At 42.8% G+C, this 24,300-nt stretch overlaps 1 protein-coding gene across 2 annotated transcripts in view; it reads right to left on the bottom strand.

The window, feature by feature from the left end:
• The window catches only part of CPNE4 (copine 4), a 354,210-nt gene that overhangs the window by 256,667 nt on the left and 73,243 nt on the right, over window positions 1-24,300 (bottom strand). For both annotated transcript variants that reach the window (XM_036332620.1, XM_036332621.1), the window contains exon 2: window positions 10,441-10,621. In XM_036332620.1, coding sequence (XP_036188513.1) covers window positions 10,441-10,621 — 181 coding nt within the window. The remainder of the gene's footprint in view (window positions 1-10,440; window positions 10,622-24,300) is intronic.

Genomic DNA, 24,300 nt, shown 5'->3' with positions numbered 1-24,300 from the left:
ACAAAGCCCTACATGATTTTCCCTCTAGCTGCCTCTTCAACATTTCCTCTCACTCTTGCCTTCTTACCCCACTGCTCTCCAGCCACTCTGCCTCCATGCTATACCTTAAATAAGCCAAGAAAATGCCTGCCATGGCCTCTGCTAGTCCTTCTGTTGGAACACTGCCCATGTATCCAGATAACTAACTCCCATACCCATTCAGGTTCCTGTGCAAATATTGCTTCCTCAGAGAAGTCTTTCCTGATTACAATTTTTAAAGTAGTCTCCCTATCATTTTCCACACCCTTCCCTGAATCATTTTTTCTTCATAGCATGGACCATTACCTGACAACAGAGTAGATATTGTTTATTGTCTATTCTTCCCACACTAGCACAAAAGCTTGGGCCATGTATTGTTCCCTGCTGTATTCCCAGCCCATGGAACAGTGCCTAGCATATAGTAGGAGCTCAGTAAATGTTTGCTGAGTGAATAAAAAAACTGAACCATTTACATGTGTACCATTAGTGGGCTGGTATGTGAATCATGGCTCAACTGTAGAATGAACTGCTCTCTTGCCAGTAAATTATAGAAGAAAATATTTATTAGGATTGATAGCTATAGTTGGGCAAATCTCAAGGTAGTGGGTCGAGAGTGTGCAAGAAAAGGATCCAGCAGCAAAGAGATGGAGTCCATTGTGTTTGGACTTCTGTGGCGCCACAGCCATAGGAGCACTGGGGTCTAAGAAGGGGGCAGGACTTGCCATAATGGGTTCCAGCAGCAGAGGGCCCGCGCTATGACTAAAGGATCCGAAATCGGAAGTCCATGATTTTAGAAAGTAGGTTCCATTCATTCCGACTATTTGATCTTAGAAATAGCGTGACATCTCGAATTTGTTTTCTCATCTGTGAGTGGGCAATACAAATAACAGTACTGACTTCAGTGGGCTGTTGCAAGGATCAATGGGAAAATCGTAGGAGGGCTTTGCAGACACTAGTTGCTCATTTCTTCTTCCTCTTTTCCTCCTCCCCCTTTTCCTTCTCTTTCTTCTTCTTCTTCTGTTCCTTTGGCGTATCTAGTGGTGTTAGCATATATGTGTATTATTCTTGAGACTAGTGTTTAAAACCAGACTAGAAACTTCAACTTATACAGTGGGGCCTTGACTTACGAGTTTAATTAGTTCCGTGACGGAGCTCGTAACTCAAATTACTCGTATGTCAAATCAATTTTCACCATTACAATGAATTGAAATGCCATTAATCAGTGTGGCGTTCACTGTGACGTTTGCTGCACCAACTAGTGGTGGGGTATCTGAAGCTGGCTCGTAACTGGAATTTTAGCTCGCAACTCAAAGCAAAAAATCGGCCGAGAGACGGCTCGTATCTAGAAAAACTCGTTAGTCAGGACACTCGTAAGTCAAGGCCCCACATTTTCTTCCTTTTGTACTTCTTCAGGCTATGCGTTTCCTAAGTGTATCATTCAGAGTAGAGTAGAAAGGCTCACCTTTTATAAGTTCAATATTGGCATCTTTCAAGCTTCTAAGACAACACCCTAAATGGGAATTGGGATTATAAATATTCCTTCGTTCCTCCTAGCCACACCCTTTAAGGTAACCATAGGAGCATGTGATAGTAAGATGAGGCTCCTTAGTTAACTCACGTTGCCAGATAGAGAGGCAAACATTGGACACCTTCCTATTCAGAGGCGGGGGCTGTGTCCTTGCCCTGAGACTGCTGTGCATGGAAGGCCACATGCAGATGCTCCCAATGAAGTCCTAGCCTGACATGAGAGTGAAGAGACCTTCAGATGATTTGAAACCCTAGCCTCAGATCATCGCTAGTCTTCCTGTCTTCCCAGCTGAGGCCTCAGACATTGAGGGAAGAGCCATCCCCACTGTGCCCCATCTGAGGTTCCAATGCACACAATTCATGACTTTAATACGATGGCTATTCTAAGCTGTTCAATTTGGGGATAACTGTTACGCAACTGCAGTAACTGGAACAAGCTGAATGTAGGAAATGGGAGTAGCATTAAATAGGTGACCCCACCAAATCCCAGGTTCTCAGAAGTTGTTTTAAGAAGAGTAGAATTCGCCCTAGCTAGTTTGGCTCAGAGGCTAGAGCATCAGCCTGCAGACCGAAGGGTCCCTGGTTCGATTCTGGTCAGGACACATGCCTGGGTTGCCGGATCTCCAGTAGGGGGCATGCAGGAGGCAACAGAACAATGATTCTCATCATTGATGTTTCTATCTCTCTCTCTCTCCCCCTCTCCCTTCCTCTCTGAAATATTAAAAAAAAAAAAAGACTAGAATTCAAGGGGGAAGGGGTTAAAAAGGTGTCAAACTTTCTTGCTTTGATACAAAATTCCAAAACTGTAATGTTTCAACCAAAACTAGTCTTCACACTCAAGAAAAAAATATCTAAGACTAAATTCTCAGATGAGAGGAAGCTCTTAAACTATCAAGGCATTTGAAAACAGACTTGCCAAGATAGGGAGTTGAACATTTCTGGGCTTGAATCAAGATAAAATATTTAATTAGCCTATGAACTGACCCCCTAGAACATCTGGAGTTTCCAGGAGGGAAGAATTTTCTTGTCTCTTCTAAGACCGCCAAACAGTGGAGGCTGATGTTGGCACAGAAGCAAAGATGGAAAGCTCAGGTTATCAGCACGGCCTCTCTGATTCCCATCCACAGATTAGAGAACAGGGACAAGTGGAACGGAGTCGCTCCCAGTCTATTCATCTTCAAAACACAGAGAGTGCAGGGATAAGGAGGCTTAGATAATTCCCTACCAGGGGAGCCCAGGCACATCAAAGCGGTAGCCAGCGACTTGGCAGAAACTTAGAGACCTGTTAAATTTTCCCATTGAAACTTCTCTTATTTTACCCAGCAGAATGGGACCAAGAATACCTGGGTTGGGCAACGGTCCAAACAATTGCCTCTGGCATTAAACACACCTCGCTGCAGGTATCACCTGATATCGTCGTCTATTCACTGCGTCCTAAGTGATGTGCCAACCACATTGGCTTTGCGCACATTCTCTCCTTTAAACGTAATGCCCTTTAATATTTATTAAGCACTCACCATGCCCTGGGTACTATGTTAATCAACTCTTAAGCAGCATCTCGTTTCATCCTTATAATAAACCCATGAATAAGTTTTCTTGTTGCCTCCATTTGAGGACAGATGTTGAAAACGCAGGCCCAGGGAAGCTGAGGTATTTCCATATGATAAGATCACAGAGATAACTCTTCCTCATCCTGCGAGCCAATCATTAATCCTGACAACAGCCATTTAGACGTGAGGCAGTAGGAGAGGCTCAGAGGTGGTAGGTGGCTTTCCAAGGTCACACAGTTAATGTGTGGAGGACCTAGGCTTTGCTTCCAAACGCACCTCAGCTCCCGCCTGCCTGCTATGACAGCTTCCTAAGCTGTCCGGCAGCTGTTGGGCGGTGATCTCAGGTTGAACTGAAGCTTGGTGAGTCAGGACATAAATACTAGTTTAGTTTTATTGTGAGCTAAACTGGCTCTGGGTTAATTTTTCACTCTCTCTCTCTCTTGAGTTTTCACATTTTTTAGCAATGGAACCATACTTTTCCATTTTAAGCCAAAATCTAATATAGGACCCCCAATATACGTAATAGATAAAATATTTTATTAGCATAAATGTATTTTAGAGTTGGCATTTCTGTCACTTACTAGAATGTCAATCAATGGGAACACAGTCTGAGAGTTCGTGGTTGAAAGTATGTGTTGTTTTCCGTTACAGATTTTAAATAGTAAAATATATTTTAGGAAATGTTCCATACTTTGATTGTTTCGTTTTGCTTCCTTCAGTGCTTGGGGTAAGATTTCTAACATTAGCAAAATCAACTTTTAAAAAATTATTCGTATTAAGAATGTGTTACGGGGGAGGTAGAAAGCAACATCAAAGTTTCCTCAAATGGGAGTTTGATGTCAAACCACAGTGGAAACTTTGTGAACAAGTGCAGAAAAACTGTTGTTTTTTTTATCATCTGCCAAGCCTAGGTGTTAGCCACCAAAACACTACAAGTCAGTAAAGTGTGAACATTACATCTTTCCAGAAAGGAGCTTGTTTGTGGCATTCAGAGGGAAGGCTTTAACTGACATAATCTTCATTTTTTAGCGTCTGTCTGTGTCCACAATGGAGAGGTTAATCATGGTTCAGAGACACGGCCCAGAGGGGTACAGGACTGTAGTCTCCATCAGACCCCTCCAGGGGCCAGTCTTGTAGGGATAATGAGTGAAGCAGGATCACTAGTGGGAAGCATGGGGACAGACTCACACTCTGGATATGAGTAGCCGCTGACGATCCCCAGCTCATCATTGCACAAAAGTGAAAGGCTTCATGTTATCAGTTTTCTGGTAACTCAAAAGTTAAACCAGAAACCTGGAGCTTTATGAGACATTGCCTGTTTGGACACCATGAAAGCCAATCAAAACAATCTGGTGACTAGACAAAGGCCTCCAGCTTCAAGTTTGCAATCTCTGCGAAAGCGAAGAGAGCATAGGTTTTGGAATCAACCAGATTTCAGCCTTTCTATTTATTAGCTATGTGACCTTGGGTGATTTATTAATTCGACCCAGCCTCAGTTCCCTTACCTGGTTAGTAAAGTTGACACAGTAGCGTAGTTATGAGGATTGGGAACTATACATGAAAAAATGGCTACTATATACATAGCTGGTATCGGCATATATATTTTGCTACTTTATTTTGTCATCACCTAACTGTTCATATTGCCTGACCCATTTGCATAACATTATAGCACTTTGGAGCAACCGAAAATTGAATATCTCAGGTACGGTTGAAAATACTACCTTGGGCCTCGTCCTCCAAGCTTGATACACGAATGGTGATGGCTCACTACTCTCCCAAGCATGAAAGAGACTGTTCCATGGAACTCTTCCCTGAGCCCTCTAGCTGAGAAGGAATTGCTGAAAAAGTTCACAACCCACTTCTTTGGGAGTGAGCAAGCCTACCACCACAGACCCATATTTCCCCTTCTGTTCTGCTAGCAAGGATGCTCGGTCATATACAACCAAACCCTACAGACACCTGGGTAGGTAGAGTGTGTGGAGGAAAGTTGAAAATGAATGGAGGAATGAAAGAGTGATTTTTAGCTCCTCTCCATATAAAGGTAGCCTAGGCACCCTTGACATGGTGTACCCACTGCACATTTAAGGAAAGGAAGAGATTTAAGTCAGGGCCTGTTTTGAGCCCTGGTTCTCAAGATCACATGATTATCTGAGCTTCCAGCCTCTGACTCTAAAATAGGGCGAGTTCTTCTCCTGGACTCTGAAGTCATTGAGGATACAACCCATGTCTTTTTCATGGAACTCAACACATGCTGGGGCTAATTTCAATGTCTGTGCCTCCTTTTCATGGGGCTGTTATGAGAAATAAAGGAAATAATGTAAGTAGATGGGCTTTGTAAATATAAATTATTTTAATATATTATCATTATAAAGAATAATCTTTCATTAGAATCCACTGATATTTGATATGTTAGATATAACCACACTAATTATCACCAATAATTATTGTTATCACCAAGAATCTACCAAAGCACCAGGTTCATCATAACATGTTTTCACACGGAATTGACCCAAGGGTAATTAGTTCTCAGAATTACTTACAGCTTCCCATGGAGGAGCTTGATAACTGTACTAAAATTAAATGGAAAAAATGGAATTAAGGTATATGGAGCAACATTCTAGTACTGTGGGAAATAATTTGGCTCTTTCCAATGAGGACAAGGACTCTGCCACTTATAGGATCTCCGTCAAGGGCCAGGGCACCCTGAGCTTAGCTCTGTTTCGTGGAGAACATTGTGCTTGCCCAGGAAGTAGAGCATATGCTCCAGGAAACTGAATAAAAGTCTTTGGTTCACAATGACCCTTGCCTTTGATCCCTGGGAAGTCAGTGTTCATTTATTCCACTTGGACACGATGTTCACTTCCAGGAGTCAGGGGACCTGTGAAATATGTTCTAAATTATCATTACACTGAACTGTACCATAAACTGCTGCCATGATATGGCCAGGAGTAGGTGCAGCAGGAATTTTAAAAAATAGGTATGATTCTAAATTAGGGAAATTAAATGGTAGGTCTGAATGTCTCAATTTGGAATATTTTTCCAAGCTACAAGTTTTCTCTTTCCTTCTTTCTGACAGTTACATTCACGGCCATTCACAAAGTTACACCCAATAAAAGTACCACCCTATCTCCATGTTCTCAATAAAACCCAAACCATCCTCTCTGGCTTCTCAGTCCTCAGACATATAAAGAGCAACAATCCATTATGCATTTCAGATCAAATGATTGCCAATATTTCAAGGACAAATAGATTTATCTTCATTGACTCTTAATACTATTAGCAGCATAGAAGGTCAGATTATAGATCTTTTTCAATATAAAAATCAGGCTTACATTTTTATGAAACATCTTAGAGGTCAAATGTTCTCTTCCATTGCTAACAAGTTACAGCCAATTAAGAGAGCAAACAGTCCTCCCCCGCCATCCCCCAAAGGCAACCCCTTGGGAAGCACCTTAGCAACCTGAGCTATAAAGCAGGGCATCACGGGCCCTTCCCCTGCTGGAATTCCATTACCAAAAGCACAGGCCAGCAATCACATGTAATAAAAAGGAAATGTCAATCTTTACTTACAGCTCCCCAGAAAAACTGGCGCTGTAAAATTAACAGCCCACGGCTACATTTTTATAAACCCCCCTTTCCTCTTCTCCCCAGCCCAGCCGAGTTCTCTAGCACACCAAACATACTCTGGAACTGTGTCAGCTATTTCCACTTACTCTTACATTAATTAAAACAAAATAATTAAGAATGTCCGTGTTTCAGTCACACAGTCCTGACGTGCTCACGTGTGGCCAGTGACTCCCTGAGTGGACCCCGCAGATAGAGGCATTGCCATCATTGCAGCGACAGTGCTCGTCTGGATAGAGCCTCTTTTTCCAAACTTTAAAATTCCCTGTAAAAGATAAGCTCACCCTGTTTTTCCCTCCTCAGCCTGACACCCCCCACCCCCAGCAATCTCTTCATTATGCAAGTCAGTTTGGCCTCTATTTTTTCTTCACTTGGTCAGTTACCAGATTCCCCATCATTAAGACCCCCCCAAGGAAGTGACAGCCAGCAGGCATTCTCTTCTACAGGGCTTTCCCTCAACTCTGTAACCCTGTACACAGAAATCGCTCTGTAAATCCAGACATGTTCCAGGGGCAAAATACAGGAAAACTCACTTATCAATAAATCTTGTCCCAGAGCACTGCCCACATTTGCTAGCCTTCATTAAACAGAGATAGTGTAGCCTCGTGGTTTAAATAGACTGCCGGGTGTTTCTAACTCCTGGCATACATGTGCTTCTAATCTCCTCTGTATTGTTCCAATTTTGGTACATGTGCTGCCAAAGCGAGCAAAGGTGTGCTTCTAATGTGTTGCCTAGGACCACTGGCTGAATTTGTACCAAAAGATAGGTGCTAGCACTAATGACCAGAGAGGGTGAATGATTGTCCAAGTTACTGTGAGTTGCCAGGAGGTTTGTGCACTAGTCATTCACCTCTTTGCTCTCAGACACATTCTCTGTCTGCACGCCTTGCCGCTGGCTTCCATCAAGGTTTGGTCAATGGAAGACGCTGACGGGAGATGAGAGAGCAACAGAGGGAGTCCAGGCTAGCCCCGTCTCCCTTTCAGGCAGCACTCCCAGCGCTACCTGCATCTCCTCTGTCTTTCTGGTTCCCACTGGGGAGGCCCTCCTTCCATGCATCCAGCTTCTGCTGGGTGGTCCCGCTGTTTGGTTCCTCCTGCATCCCTCTCACCCAGTGGTGTGCTGGGAAATGTTTAACAACTGGCTCTGGAACAGGGAGGAGGGCAGGGGGGAAAGAAGCTCTGATTTGACATGTTTGCCATTGTCTGTGGGGTAGTACAGACTCACACTCAGGCTTGCAAAATTCCTGAGTGTTTAACAGCTGGACACTCACAAGCCCATACAAGCTGGTTTTAGCACACCCCCTGAGCAAAGTAGCAGGTTCCTATGGTTAGTCTCTGGGTTCCCGCACAGTCCCTCTTAGCTTCTCTGCATTTCCAGCCTCTTTGGTACTAGTTCGTGACCTGGGTTAAATCCTATTAGTTACCTGGCACGGGCTCAGTTAATCAGACTGAATCCTGAATGTGTGTTGTTAAGAGTGTAAAAAACTGATCCGAGAAGAGCTTCTCAAAGTGCCGGAATAACAATCAGCCACATCACTAAGCCTGCTGGAGGTTCAGCCGACATCACTGTTCTTAAAGAGGTAAGACTTTCTAGGGGAGGGAAGCAGGGAATCAATACACATTGTGGCACAAGTCTCTTATCTCACTGCGCATGAGCAACAAAAGGTCTGTGGGCGGGAGCGGGAGCGGTGTGTAGACCACACTGTAATAGAGCACTTTGGAAAAGCAATTTGGCAGCACGTATCAAAAGGCCCACAATGGCCCTGTCCTTGTCCCCGAGGTCCACTCTGACAGAATCTCTCCTAGGAACTCATCCCCAAAGGAGGGCAAATCCAAATGTGCAAGGATATCCATTGCCGCATCATTGAAAATAGGGTATTTTTGTGAAGCAACTTCAAAGTGAAAAGATAGAAAAATAATTCTTTAAACCCATTTGATGGCATTTCATGCAGCCTTGAAAATTATGAGTATTATAGCGCTGTGGGGAAACACATATGCTACTGGGTAATAAAAAAAAATCAGGAAAGAAAACTACATGCATGATAACACTGAAAATAAGTGTGTACAAACAATTACTGAATTATGTAAAGAGGGTATTAGGAGATGAACTTTTTTTCTCTGATTTTCAAAGAGGGACCTTTTTCTGATGTAGAAATTCCACTTAGTTTTGTCCATGAAAAAACAATGAAACCCACTAACGAAGTTAATGAGGATATTTAGAAGGGAAAAACATATCTATTACACATTAAGGTGACCTGTGAATGCGGTTTTAGTTTACAGTATAAGACCTGGATACGCCTGAAGTTAAAGTAAGATCCCCAACTTGCCCATCTGTCATCCCCCCATGCACGAGTCTACTCACCTCAATACATCTGCTCACCAACCTGCGTCTCACCTCCCTTTCGGAGGACTGGCTCTTACCACTTAGGTACTAATAAGCCAATGTGCTACTTCTAGGACCTCTGGAGCCTTCGTTCTACTGTGAAGTGGAAGACTTTGCCCCCGCCCCCCAGAGGAGCACCTGATTTGCAAACAGGTGGGAGAAGTATTGAAGCCTTAAAAGAGTTTGTCCTGGAGGATCCCAAGCAGGTAACAGTCTCCTCTTTCTTGACTCAGCATGGCTTCAAACCTGTATCCACACTTCACCAACTCTCTGGTTCCCTTAGAGAGGAAAATAGCTGCTGACTCTGCTGCACCCCTGCCCCTCCCCACCCCCCATTCTCTTCAGACCTGATCTCTTAAAGCACAGCTTATTTAGGTACCTAGAAGCGAAAAAAAAAAAAAAAAAAACCACGAAAAACCTAAAAGCCAGTCCTCATCCAATTTGTCTCAACGTCTAGATCAGTGGTTCTCAACCTTCCTAATGCCGCGGCCCTTTAATACAATTCCTCATGTTGTGGTGACCCCCAACCATAAAATTATTTTCGTTGCTACTTCATAACTGTAATTTTGCTACTGTTATGAATCATAATGTAAATATCTGACATGCCATATGTGTTTTCATTGTTACAAATTGAACATAACTAAAGCATAGTGATTCATCACAAAAACAATATGCAATTATATATGTGTTTTCCGATGGTCTTAGGTGACCCCTGTGAAAGGGTCATTTGACCCCCAAAGAGGTCGCGAACCACAGGATGAGAACCGCTGTTCTAGATAAACAAAACCACACTGCAGAATTCAACCTGCAATACTGCCACACAAGCCACTGAAGACTACACAGGTGCCCACCATTATGACAAAATAGCCATGAAGAGCATGGGGACACTGGAGCTCAGGCTCCTGGGTGCAAATATGAGATTTTCCACTTCCAAGCTGAGTGATCCTGGACAAAGCCTTAACCGGTCTGTCTCTGCTTCCCCCGAGGATTGTCGCGAGGAGTAAGTGAGTTACTTCTACGTAAAGCTCTTGGAACAGTGCCTGACACTTGATAAGTACCCATTCCAGTTTAGCTAATATTAAGTTCTCCCTCAAAAAATAAAAAATAAATGTGGTGTGATGTGGTTCCCTGTGAGGCAGTCCTCCCTGCCCTTCCTCAGGGGCCACTATGTCCACCGGGAGCACACAAACGAAGGGCCAATGTCAAAATACCCACAGCTCAGAAACAGCCACATCCAAACCTCACGATTCAAGCAGAACCGCCATGGTCTTCATTTCCAGAATTTTCCATCTCATCAAAATAAACCACCGGAGGACGGGAAGGCTTGGACATGCCTACCTCGAACCACTGCCCGTGCGACTGCATCTTGAGGATGACGCAGGGGTCTGGTTTGGAGAGGGCGTCTCTGTCGGAAATGCCTTTGCAGGCCACACGCAGCTCCACTTTGGTCAGGCAGGGGCTGTTAAAGATCCCCAGCGTGTTGGCCGCCGACTCGTAAATGTTGCTCATCTTCTTCATTCTGTTTTGGGCAAGAGAGAGAGGGAAAGAGACATGCCGATCAGCGCAATATTTGTCAAAGGATAACCCCTCTCAATCACCACTTAGGAAATTTGTTCAAACACTGACTATATTTACTATCTCATGCCCCACCCCAGCGGCATAGTGCCAGTGAAGTAAACAAACAAAACAAACAGAAAGCAGAAAAAAACACACACCTCAATAGGTGTTGGTGTACTTGGCTAAGAACACTATTTTCCTATACGATTTGCATACCTTTGCATAGTAAAAAATTTTAGCCTGTGAAATAACATGAATGAATCAGTGCAGTAGACTGCAATCTGTAATCTGATTCTATATTAAGGGCATTGATTGTGTGAAATTTTACAGGTTTGTTGGCTAATCAATTTAATCACTTTCCAAGTTTGACCTTCTGTATGATGGCACAGAGATGTAGGTTGCCCCGCCTGAAGAAACGTCCCAATGTCCCTTCCCTAAGCCCTGGTCCACCTTCTCAAGATGCCTTTTCAGCAAACCAGCTCCAAGAGAGAGGCCCTGAATCTGATTTCCTGCCCCAAGTGCCCAAGTCCATGCTCCCCTTTCCCTTCCAGCTCCTACCTGCGACATCGAGATTCAGAATCAAAGGAGGGGAGGGGGGGCGGAGCAAGAGGATGACTATGTGAGAGAAAAAGCTCAGAGCCTCTGGTTCTGGACTCATGGGAACAATGGCCACAAATAAGCTCCGCAGGGCCCCTCCCCATCTCCACGTGATAACCTTTCAACAGCACTTTATACCAGGAGGGCCAGGGCTACAGGGGCCCCCAGAGGCCACCAACATGGCCCTCCCTCTGAGGAGGACTGACCTGTAAGGACACTGAAAGAGTCTTTCAGAAGCAAAATTCAATATCTTTCTTATGGAATTCTGTTTCCTTATAGATTCACTGGAAAACCTGCAATGGCTTCTCCATGCTCATAAGGCATTCATCCCCTACAGTGGAATCTCGCCATCTATAAAATGACAATAATCCCTCTATTGACTGCCAGCTCATTGTTGGCTAGTTTCCTGTTGCTATGGCCTGAATATGTGTGACCCCTCAAGATTCAAATGTTGAAATCCTAACCCTTGAAGGTGGTGGTATTAGAAGGAAGAGCCTTTGGGGGGTGATTGGGTCATAAGGGTGGAACCCTCATGAATGGGCTTAGAGCTCTTATAAAGGAGACCCACAGAGCTCCCCAGGCCCTTCAACTATTGTGAGGATACAGTGAGAAGTCTGTGTTCCAGAAGAGGACCTTGATCTTGAACTTCCAGCCTCCAGAACTGTAGCAATAAAATTCTATTGTTTATAAAGCTACTCAGTCTGTGGTATTTTGTTATAGCTGCTTAGATGGATTAAGACACCTGTTAGTTTTGCCTAAAGGAGTGCATAACCAGAGAAAGGAGGAGAGAGAAAACTGTTTAGAACTCTGTAACAGCAGCCTCATCAATTCGAGGGGTCTTGGAACCCAGTGTGCCTACTTTGATGATTTCAAACACTGAGCACTTGATGAGTTAAGGATGGTGGGCCTACAGCACCCATATTTTTTCCCCAATTCCTACCCTGACCATTAGCAGTGGCCAAGTCCCTACATGACCCAGGTCCTGTCAGGCAACCCTATCTCCCAGGGTCCAGCTCTCACGGCACTTTGGGATGTTTCCTCCTTTGCTCTTCCAGGCTTAGGACCATGATAGCTTCTGAAAGGTTTAAGCTGAGCATTCTAGAGAAGATTCGGATACACTCGATCAATTGAACAGGGGACAGAAAGGAAGCGAAGGGAGTAAGGAGGTGGTCTCAGCAGGAGTCCAGCTTCAGTGTGGTTCCAAGGGAAGCTCTGGAGCATGAATTGTGCCATGGGTTGGTCCCACCTTAAGGAAAGGGTCCAGTCTCTCGTAGCCCATGTCAATCAGTCATGCTAGGGAGGCAGAACCTCTTAGGTCCCCCCACCTCCATTGGCTGAGAGGAATCAGTCAGTTCTCCAGAAAGGGGCAGCTGTGAGCCATTAGCAGCTAGCATTACAGCCATGAGGGGTGAGTGCACTAACTTGATAAAGAGGATCTGGGCAGAGTATCAACATGGTCTATTTTACCACAGTGGTTAGTCTCTGAATATATATATGGAACTCCTTTAGGTCAGGGACTTCTCATACTTTACTGCATCCTCAATAGTGTTCAACTTGAATACAGTAGACTGATGATGAAACAACATAACCCTCACTTCTAGGGGGATACGGTACGGGAAGGAAATGTGGCGATACTGAAAATAAAGCTCCCAACATTTTACAGTTACTCCTGGCCTATCTCCCTGTCCATGCACAAATCAAAGCCCTGACCAGATACATTGGCGTTCATGAGTTCCTCTGGCTGCTGAGAGGTAACGGCAGTCCTGACCTTGACTTTGGATGTAGTACATAGGCCAGCGAAGTCAAATTGTTTGGCCTTGGCCCGGCAGAAGCTCACTGCTGAAAAGGTGGTCACAAAATATGGCTCTGTCAACGAGTGATGAGCTACCTCCAGTCCCAGATAAGTGAAGTAAACAAGTAATTTCACACTCTGTTAGAGAACAGGATTAAAATATGGCCAGATTATCAATACATTTTCCATGGCCTATTTAAATCCTCTTTGTGGCCTTTCATAAAATGTCCTGGTTTTACAGAGACTAATGTCTGTTGAGAATTATTTTTGATGGAATCTGACTTTTGGCCAATATTAGAATCAAATTATAATTGTCCTTTCACTCAGATAATTTAAGTTATAATAAAACCACTACTTCAGCACATCCACACTCTCTTAACAGGACAAACGGATCCTGAAACTTAATTAGTTTCAGAATGAGTTGCAAACACAGCCAAGACAATAGAGAGCTCGAGAGGGAAGAGAATCAGTGGGAGCTCACAGGGGAACCAACTGAGCAGAGCTTGTCTAAGAGCTGTGTGAAGAATAAGTGCATAATCACTGTTCTGCTTGCTTTGGCATTATTTGGCCTTTTTAAATGTCGGGGAAGTATGCTAGATGTCTCTATCACACAACATTTCCGTCCCTATTCAAGAAATATGCACGGGGCACCTGGTACGTGCCTGGTGCTGTGCTGGAGGCTGGAGGCCCTGGGCATCCCATTCAGTCAGCTGAAGATGGACCAGTTGCTATTCATCCAGGACTTGTTAGTTTATTTCATATTCAACATTCCCTGATCTACTGTTGGATCAAGAGTCAATCTCTTCGGTGGCAACGGCTGAGCTAGACACTGTAAAGGATGGAGACATGACTAGAAAGTCCATCTGCCTGCCTACAGGTCCACATTCTGGGGCACTGCTGTTCGGACTGTGACATGATCGCTTGGAGAGCTTGTTAAAATGCAGTCCGTGTTTCCTAGGATACAGAGTCTGGTGTGGGCCTGAGATTCCACTCCTGCGTAGCCTGTGGACCACATTCTGAATAGCCAGGTGGTTGAGTACAAACCAAGCTCCTAGAAAATAAGGCAAACAGCCCCAAAGTTTACTTTAAGGCAGTGGTTCTCAACCTTCCTAATGCCGCGACCCTTTAATACAGTTCCTCATGTTGTGGTGACCCCCAGGTTCATTGTTACAAATTGAACAGAATTAAAGCATAGTGATTAATCACAAAAACAATATGTAAATATATGTGTTTTCCGATGGTCTTAGGCGACCCCTGTGAAAGGGTCGTTTGACTCCCAAAGGGGTCGCGACCCACAGGCTGAGAACCGCTGAAAGGTCAGACACTCATATATGAGATACAGAATGACACACACAGGATAAGTGTACAGGTCTAGCATCACAGTAGTTGAGGCTAACCCAAGCTCTACTACTCATTTGTGTGACTTCCGTCAAGTTACTTGAATCATCTGTGACTCTGTTTTAGCATGTGCGCAATGGGGAGGATAAGAGCTTCTACCTTGTAGAATTGTCTTGAGAATTAGATGAATTAATCCTGATAAAGTCCACAGAAAGTGCCTGGTCGGGAGTGAACATTCAGTAAACGGAAACTATGATAGTACTTTTTAAAAACTACACCTCCAGGTCCACCATCTAGGCCTTAACCCTTCTGCTATTCTTGCCTCCCTATGGGAGAGCTACTTAAGAAGACTTACAAAAAACTGGCAACTGGAAGCTTTCACCACAGAACAGGTCCCCAAATTTTCTTGACTTACCTGGTTCCCCTGAATGTCACACTGCATCTACCCCTCCTTCCCTCTTTCTGTCTGCCCCCCAAAACATCCAGCACTCCTCTCTCTCTCAATCTTCTACTTTCACATTCTTTAGTCTTTTTTTTTCCTTTCATAGAGTCCATTGTTTTGTAAATTAACCTGCCCACTAGATATCATCTCACAACTTTAATCATTGCTTACCCTGCTCAGCACCCACCCCCACCTCCCAGTTTAGCACTACTAACACCTTTTCTTTCCAAGAGAGTGGGGAAGGAAGACAAGCTATGAATGTTTATTCTTTTTGTCCTCATTAAGCATATAATGCTCTATAGATTTCTTTTAAAAATAGCTTGCTTTCTTAGCCACTAATACATACTACACTAATAACAAACCTAGAGACAATATCTTTTTTTTTTTTTTACTGAGACAATCTCTTGAGATAGGAATTGTCAGCTCCGTTTCACAGACATAAAAAATGAGCTCCATGGTAGTTAGTGACTTGCCCCAAAGTCATAGCTGGTTAAGTAAGAGGACCAGGATTTAAGCCTGGATCTAATGAACTCCAAAACACATGGTTTTTTTTTGTTTGTTTGTTTTTTACCATTCCTTACAACATGATTTACATTCATAATTTACTTAACAATTATTTTCTTTCTGGATCATGCAAAGGCAAACTTCACCCCGATCCAATCTTAATACGCCACAAAGACATAGTTACCTGCATTGTTGATTAAGTATGAGATTGTGCTCTGGCTCTAAAAGTTCATTCCCCACCCTCTTGACTCCAGAGGCAGGTCAAGGCACTTCTAGAAGAACTCTGTTTGTAACAGTAGCCTCATCAATTTGAGGGCTCTGGGAACCCAGTGTGCCTATTCTGATGATTTCAAGCACTGAGCACTTGATGAGTTAAGGATGGTGGGCATGCCCGACCAGCATGGCTCGGTGGTTGATTGTTGATCTATGAACCAGGAGGTCACAGTTCAATTCCTGGTCAGGACATAAGCCCAGGTTGCAGGCTCGACCCCTGGGGGGCATGCAGGTTCTCTCTCGTCATTGATGTTTCTATCTCTCTCTCCCTTTCCCTTCCTCTCTCAAATCAATAAAAATAAAGATAAAAAAGCATGGGGGGCCTAAAATACCCAGAAACCCAGAGATAAATCATGTGGATGACAAAAAGCCATGGTTCTAATGAATACGAGTCAAAATTGACAATCTGTGTATATGAATGTTTTTCTGAAATGCACTACGCCAAATCACTCAAGTGCAGTAAATTATTATTTCTGCCATTTCCTGACCTTTCTAATTTGAGACAACAAAGAGACCAAAAAGAAGAATCCAGCAGAGATCCTATTTCCTGAAAAATCAGCTTTCTTGGGAAAATGTGCATAAGGAATCAGATATATCAATGTTCTAGGAACTTTTTTTCTCTCTAACAGTGAATCATGAAGATGAGATTTTTCTAGAAAGCAATTATGTCCACTGCATCTCATTCATATTAATTTTATAACACTCAAATGTCACCCATTTTTAGGAGAACTGTATTATAACTTTAACTGGGTAATTATAAAGGGTGATAGAAAGTGTTAAAAGGAATACTTGAATAAAATATCAAAAGAAATCATACAAATGAACGTCTCCTCCTGTCATAGCCCCTCCCTTTCCTACCATCCCAAAGGCAATTACAGCTCCTGTGTGAGAAAAAGAAAATTTAGATGAGGCTTTTATTATTTTTGGTACTGAAATAGTTCCTTCCTGTTTCTCAGGCAACTAAATTTACTCAGTAGAAAGAACAAATCCCACCAGTCTTTTTTGTTCAGTTATTTTCCATCTTCTTATAATCACAGGTAGGATTCTTCTACTCTTGTCATGTTAACAGGAAGCTGAGAGCTCACAAAATGGAGTTCGTGTTTCTGGTCACATATGTGTGGCTAAATGTAAAAGGAGGAGAGGAGCAATATATTTTTATGTTCAACAAACAGCATCTGAAGCCAAAAGCCAATTTCTGTAAGAAAGCATAACTGATCTACTTATGGGACTTGCTCTGCTTCTACACCTTCTCGTGTTAAGACCTGCTTCATCTGCTTTGATTGACATCCTAGCATTAGCATGGTTTTGCTTACTTGGCAGCAGACAACATGTAGCGTTTGGGGGGAAAAAGAGAGGGTTGAATAAATGACCAAATGGAAAAAGGAATACCTCTTGAGACACAGAACACAGCCTCTAGTTCAGCACAGGCCAAAAGAAATGTGATAAGGGAAATGTTCTATCTTTTATGCTGTCCAATACCGTGGCCACTAGCTGCAGGTGGCTATTGAGCACCTGAACTATGGGTAGTGCAACTGAAGAAATACAATTTTAATTATATTTCATCTTAAATTAAATAGCCATCTGTGAAGGATTATGCACCTCTATGTTCATGGCATTGTTATTTACAATAGTTAAGATCTGGAAACAGCCCAAGTGCCAAGTAGATGAGTGGATAAAAAAGCTGTGGTACATTTATACCATGGAATACTATGCAGCTGTGAAAAAGAAGGATCTCTTACCCTTTGAGACAGCATGGAGGGACCTGGAGAGTATCATGCTAAGTGAAATAAGCCAGTCAGAGAAAGACAAGTATCGCATGATCTCACTTATATGTGGAATCTAATGAACAAAATAAACTGATGAACAAAGACCCAGAGACTTGGAAACATGGAATAGACAGACAAATCTCAAAGAGAAGGGATATGTAAAGAGGGGGAGGGAGACAGGAAGAGATTAACCAAAGAACTTACATGCATATATGCATTACCCATGGACATAGATAATAGTGCAATGAAGGCCTGGGGTAGGGTTGGGTGGGGAATGGGTGGAGAGGGGTCAATGGCGGGGGTGGGGGGCAGGGAAGGGCATCTGTAATACTTTCAACAATAAAGATAAATTTATAAAACTACTGAAAAATAGAGATTACTCAGCTCCTTTAAAAAATAAAATAAAAGCCTAGGAAGCAAACAAGGCAAATTCTCATAACCACAGACCACTGGCAAGAGATGTTCATGGCCAGGGAAACTCTTTCACCTGACAAATAATTACTGAGCAACTACCATGAACCCAACACTCTATTACATGCTATGAAGGACACCAAAACATTAAGATGTGGTCACTGCCTCTGAAGGACTTTCAGTGGGACCGAGTAGATGAAATAACTTATTCATGGACGGCACTACAGTGTGATATTTAAATGTGTAGGCTTTTGAGTCAGACAGCCTAGGTCCATGTCCTGGATCCATGACTTACTAACTGTACAGCTAACTAGAGGCAAGACATACTTTGGTTTCCCCCTCGTCTGCAAAATGGAACTAATAATCGGACCTACTTTTGCATTAGTGTGAGAATTCAGGAAGTAACACACTGACATAAAGAAAGTGTTAGGTAATCATTATGTTACAAGTGTTCGTGTGAAAACGATTTCTGCAAGTAGATGTATGATGAATTGCTAAAATAATTAACAAAGATAAGTTAAGTGATGATAAAGCCCAGAAGAGATACAGATGCTTTGGTCCAAAGTCTGGTGAAGAGAAAAGAAAGGCAATCTTTATCAAACAGACTTCTTTATGCCAGAACCAGCATTAGGGCTTTACACTGAACCATCACTATGTTATCTGTAAATGGAAGAGACGGGTCTTTAAGCTAAGCCCGAGAGCTTGCTCTGGATTTGAAGAGGCTAAGAAAAGAAAAAAAGGCAATGCCAACTCATATGTTCAGCCACCAAAAAATGGCAAAAACAAAGAAGCAGCATGCTGTGTCTGGAGGACATGAGATGCCCAAATGGATAACAGTAACACCTGGGTGGTGCATGGAGTGGAAAGTGCATTGGAGACCCAAGCACGTGAACGTGTGTCCTGGCTCTGACATTACCTACTTGTGACATAACTTTGCTGACCCTCAGTTTTCTCATTCTAAAAAAGAAGACAGTAATAGTTACCACCAAGGGCTATTTGGAGTATCAGAGGAGATATAAAATATAAAAGGACCAAGCTCAATAATGAACACAGCAGATTCTACAAAAATGTTATTTCTGTTTCTCCTGTCCCGTGACTCGGAATATAGCAAAGATCCAAATGTTCCCACACTCATGTTTCAGATCATTTGAGAGAGCTGTGATTTAAAGATAAATCATTATTATAGAGCAAGACTCCAAATTAAAAATCAGTTCCTATGAAGTGATTCATATATTTTGGTTTGGGTCAAAAACTTGAAATTGAATAGGCTCGATTATAATTTAGACTGGTTTATTGTACGTGTGGAATTTTTTCACAAGTTCTATAAAGAAATTAGCTTCTGGTGGGGGGAAGGTTAAACATTAGCTAACTACATTCTCACTTGAAAAGTCAAGAGTTTAGTTCAAATTAGAAGCTTACTATATATAACTTTTGCTTTATCACCATCCCCTTTCATGGTAATAGTAGAACCAAATAAGCAAAGGTAAAAATCTGTGTGTGTGTGTGTGTGTGTGTGTGTGTATACACCTGTGTAAAATCTTCTCACCAAACATTCCATCTGTTCCCTTAGCACTCCTGCAGTTAGGCAGAGCCATGTGACTAGTTCTGAGAAGTAAAATGCTTCAGGATGAAGCATAGAAGAGCCAATATATATACCCTCTAGCTATCCTTTCCACTGTCACATTGACCAAAGAAGACCTTTTTTAAGACAGTGGAGTGACAATATCAAGCATCTGCCATCACTGAGTCACAACTAAGATTTGGAAACAGCCTAAGTGCCCATTAGCAGATGAGTGGATTAAAAAACAGTGGTACATCTACACAATCAAATACTATGCTGCTGTCAAAAAGAACGAACTCTTAACATTTGCAACAGCATGGATGGACCTGGAGAGCATTATGCCAAGTGAAATAAGCCAGTCAGAGAAAGATAAATATCACATGATCTCACTCATTTGTGGAATATAATGAACATCATAAACTGATAAACATAAAATAGATCCAGGGACATAGAAGCATCAAACAGACCGTCCAACCTCAGAAGGAAGGCAGGGGAGGGTGGGGGAGGGAGGTAACAGATCAACCAAAGAATTTGTATGCATGCATATAAACATAACCAAGGGGCTCTGGGAATCTTGTTTGCTTTGTAGTTGTTCTACTTGCTTTTCATAGGATTATGCAGCTGTCTGTTGTTAAAATCTTGTTTCCAATCGTGCTAGCCAACATACAGACATGAACATTTAACTTGCCTCTCTATAAGCCTTCAGTGACTCCAGGTACTTTTAGAATTAAAAATGCACTCCCCCGTACAGTACACAGAGCCCTCCCACCACATCTCCACAAGTGCCTTTCCTTCCAACCAATGCAACTGACAGACATGCCATTTCCACACATTCACGTGGCTCAATCACAACTCCTAAGACAATGGGCAAAGAGGGTGGGGGTGGGGGGCGGGGGAGGCATGTAGGCTGGGACTGGGGGGTGGGGCAGGCTGGGAGATGGCAATAGAGGGGAAAAGAGACATATGCAATACGTTCAACAATAAAGAATTTTTAAAAAGAAACAAAAACAAACAATTGATGATTTGAAGCAAAATTACTGGAGTAAATACACCAATAATTTAAAGTTAGTAATAAATTAGTAATAATAACAATGCTAATAACAAATAGTCTTAAAAATAAAGATATGATCAGTAAAAAACAAGGGAAGACTATTAATGAGAAAAACAAATGGGGTTACTAGAAGATTAAAAAAAATAAAATTTGAATAAAACAAGCGAGGGGTTTTTGAGGAAGGGAAAGAGGAGAACTCAGGAAAGGACGCAGGTCTTCCCGGTCAGTTACCAGCCTCTGGACCTTCCCTGGAGAAGCACGCCCTATTATAGGTTCAGCTATTTTAAGCAAGAATAAACTATTTTAAAGTTTGTATCTGCAAATCTCACTTTTTCAAAATGTCAAAGACTGTTAAGAACATTCTTTTAAACTCAGTCTCCCAATTTGAGTGAGAAATTTTCCATTTCTCTCCTGTCTCCAAAATTCCTTTAATACTCTAAAAAAAAGAGTAAATATTTAAGTCAGGTCTTGAAGGATGGGTCGTAGTTCTTAACGCAGGCAAGAGAAAGGAAAACAGCACACCATGAACACGGAATAGCCTGGGCAAATGACTGGAGGCCTGAGCTTGGAGTGGTGGTGGTGGCAGGGGCGAGGGGGGTGGGTACAATCGTGAGCGGTCTATATGGTTAGACTGTAGTGGTGAAGAGAGAGCAAGACTGAGGGGAGGCAGGACCAAAGGAACTTGTACACCTTGCAGCTAACAATAGTATCATTTACTGAAGAGTCATTGGGTTTCAGTGATTTTGCCTCACAATCTACTTTCTTTTGCATTTTAAATCTCACAACAACCTTACGGGCCGTTATTATTCCCATGTTACAGATGGGCAAACTGAGGCTCTGGGAATCTTGTTTGCTTTCTAGGCATTGTTCTGTTTGCTTTTCTTTCTTTTTTTTAATTATACTTTTATTGATTTCAGAGAGATAGGGAGAGAGAGATAGAAACATCAATGATAAGAATCATTGATCGGCTGCCTCCTGCATGCCCCCCCCCACTGGGGATTGAGCCTGCAACCTAGGTACATGCCCTTACCGGAATTGAACCCGGGACCCTTCAGTCTGCAGGCTGAAGCTCTACCCACTGAGCCAAACCAGCTAGGGCTCTGTTTGCTTTTCAAAGGATCATGCAGCTCTCTGATGTCAAAATCTTGTTTGTTTCCAATCGTGCTAGGCGAAATACAAATGTGAACATTTAACTCGCCTCTCGATAATCCTTCAGTGACTCCGGGCGCTTTTAGAATTAAAAACACACTCCCTAGTACAGCACACAGAGCCCTTCTCTCACCACATCTCCACAAGTGCCTTTCCTTCCAACCAATGCAACTGACATGCTATTTTCCACTCATTCACGTGGCTGAATCACAACTCCTAAGGCATCTCATTGCCATTGCCGAGTTCTTCATCTGTTTACCACCCCAGACCGGGCTCTCTCTGAGGTATCGGGTGTGTCCTATTTATGTTTTTATCCCATTTTCTATTCAGTACCTGGCTCAAAATGAGGACTCAATTAATGTTTGCTGAATGGATGGATAAGTGGATGGATGAATCAATGAATGAATGAATGAAATCATCTTTATGTTCCCCTATGGAAAACAATGCTCCAAATACATTCAGCAAGAGAGTTTACACTCTGGTCTAGATACGAACCAGAGTTTCATTTTTCTCTGCCTGTCCTCACTCCGCATCCCATCTCCCCGCCATGGTTTGCTGGCTTTGTCTCTGGAGTAGGAGGTAGAGGTAGCTGGATTACATTTAAGAGAACATTCATTCAAGGGCAAGCTTCCAAACAGGCAAGGAAATTTCATTTTCTTTGCTGTTTGCATTGTTGATGTCACTTAGCTTTATATGTAAAAATCACTCAAAAACATATTAGATGCACACATAGGACCAAAGCCCAGAAGAAAATGCGCTACAATATGAATCTATCTCAGAGTCATGATATTATAGGCGATTTAAATTTTCAGTGTTGTACATTTCTGTATTTTCTAAATTGTAGGTAATAAGTATGCATGCATTACTTTTGTAATAAAAATGCAATAAAGATTATGTTTTAAAGCATTGAGTAAACTCTACACACGAGTTGTTGCATAATATTCACGTTTAAAATCTAGAATAAGCATGTATTAATTATACGTATACCAGTGAATCAAATTAGGAATAATTTAAAATGTATAAGTTTGCTCTTCTAAAAAAAATTGCCTGCAAATAAAATTGGGATTGTATTTAAACAAAATTTTATAATTCATGGCTTATATCTACTAATACTTGGCTATGCAATCTTAAGGGAATTTCATCACGAAAGCAGCCCAAACCTATTAAAAAGAACAAGCCCTTCCAGCCAGAGACCTCCCACTGCCCGTATTCCTTTGCCATTCAACAGGAGCTACCCATCTGTCACAGACAGAGGTCTGAGAGGGCGATGGCACCCTGGCAGTGACTGCCCACAGCAAGCATCCCAAAGGCCATCTCAAAGCCCGAGGTGGGCGTGCCTGAGGCGTGATCTCCATGGGTCTCCAATCTGTGCCTTTTCCATGTTTGCACTTGACCGTGCTTGTTAAGGAAAACACATTGGAGTGACTACCATGTGGTCCACGCTCACTCCAGGCCAGACTGGAACAGATGGAAGAGCGTTAGGTCTCCCAGGCATAAGCCAGGGGAAACTGTCGTTCGAGAAACTGCTGTTTCCCTGACACCTCTGTCAGGGTGTGGAAAAATTAGAGGGAATGAGCAGCAGCTGGCTGCACTAGCATCCGCATCGAAGCCTGGCTTCTGGTACTGATGGTGAATAACAAGGCTCTGGATACAGTCCGGGGAGAGGGCCAATCCTGGGACAGTGGAGGGAAAGCTGAGCTGGACAGTCTTCTGAATATCGGCTGCAAAGGAAGTCACTCTGATTTCCGGTGTCCTTTAAACAAGCATCCCGGTCTCTGGGATGGTTAAGATTTTTCAAGTTAACCAGACTTACATGTCCTACATCCTGCCAGCCTCTCCTTTCACTCCTGATCACCAGCCCCCAACATGTGTGCACACACACAAGAAGATCTGCTGTGTTCCAGGGATACCCATGAGTTGATGGCTGCATTTACTCTCTGTTCATCCATTGGAGCCAGATAAGAAGCACAGATACCATCACTTTATTACAAACTAAGCCCACCAGGGACCAGAGTTTCCCAGGAAAGACCAAGACGCGAATAACCTTTGGAATCATCTAGGTCTCTGATTTCCTGTCCGCACCCTTGTATCAGTACACAAGTGTTGACGGAGAGCTGAGACAAAGATAATGTCTCGACCCTCGTGGAGTGTTAGAGCGCCTAGCAGGGAGGCAGTGTTCAATAAGCACTTACTGAATTGATCAATAAAACAACGTTGACCTTAAGTGTATTGTTCAATGCATTATCTGTTTTCTTCTCTACTAAGGGGCTGGTCAGCAGGAAGCCAATCTTGACATTATTCCAAGCCAGCTAAAATTTCCGTTCTCCCTCCTCCTCTTTCTTCTCCCATATACTTAACATGCTGGCTCTCTCCCTAATATAGCACATGCTCTCCTGTCTTGTAATTATCTGTTCACTGATCTGTCTCCTCCAGGCTCAGGTGAACCACGTGGCAGACTATGAATGCTCCGGATGATGGACCCAACACCTCATTCAGTGTTTGGCACATTGTAGACACTCAAGAAATATTTGTGAAATGGATGAATGAATGACAAAGGGGACCCAAAAAATGCTTCTGAGTTACACAATCTGGACCAGTTTTAGCCAAACTCAAGTTTTGCTGGCAAGCTCTCAGCAACTGTGAACAGCACTCCTTCCTTCCCTGTCTGCCTAATAGTAACAATAACCATATGGCTAAATGGCCCTTAATATATGCCAGGAATTGTTCTAAGCACTTAAATTAACATCTTCAATTCTC

This window comes from Myotis myotis, unplaced genomic scaffold (assembly GCF_014108235.1).
Source record: "Myotis myotis isolate mMyoMyo1 unplaced genomic scaffold, mMyoMyo1.p scaffold_m19_p_13, whole genome shotgun sequence".
NCBI classification, from domain to species: domain Eukaryota; kingdom Metazoa; phylum Chordata; class Mammalia; order Chiroptera; family Vespertilionidae; genus Myotis; species Myotis myotis.
The sequence above is the reverse complement of the archived record's forward strand: the minus strand, read 5'-3'. Positions and strand labels throughout refer to the sequence as shown.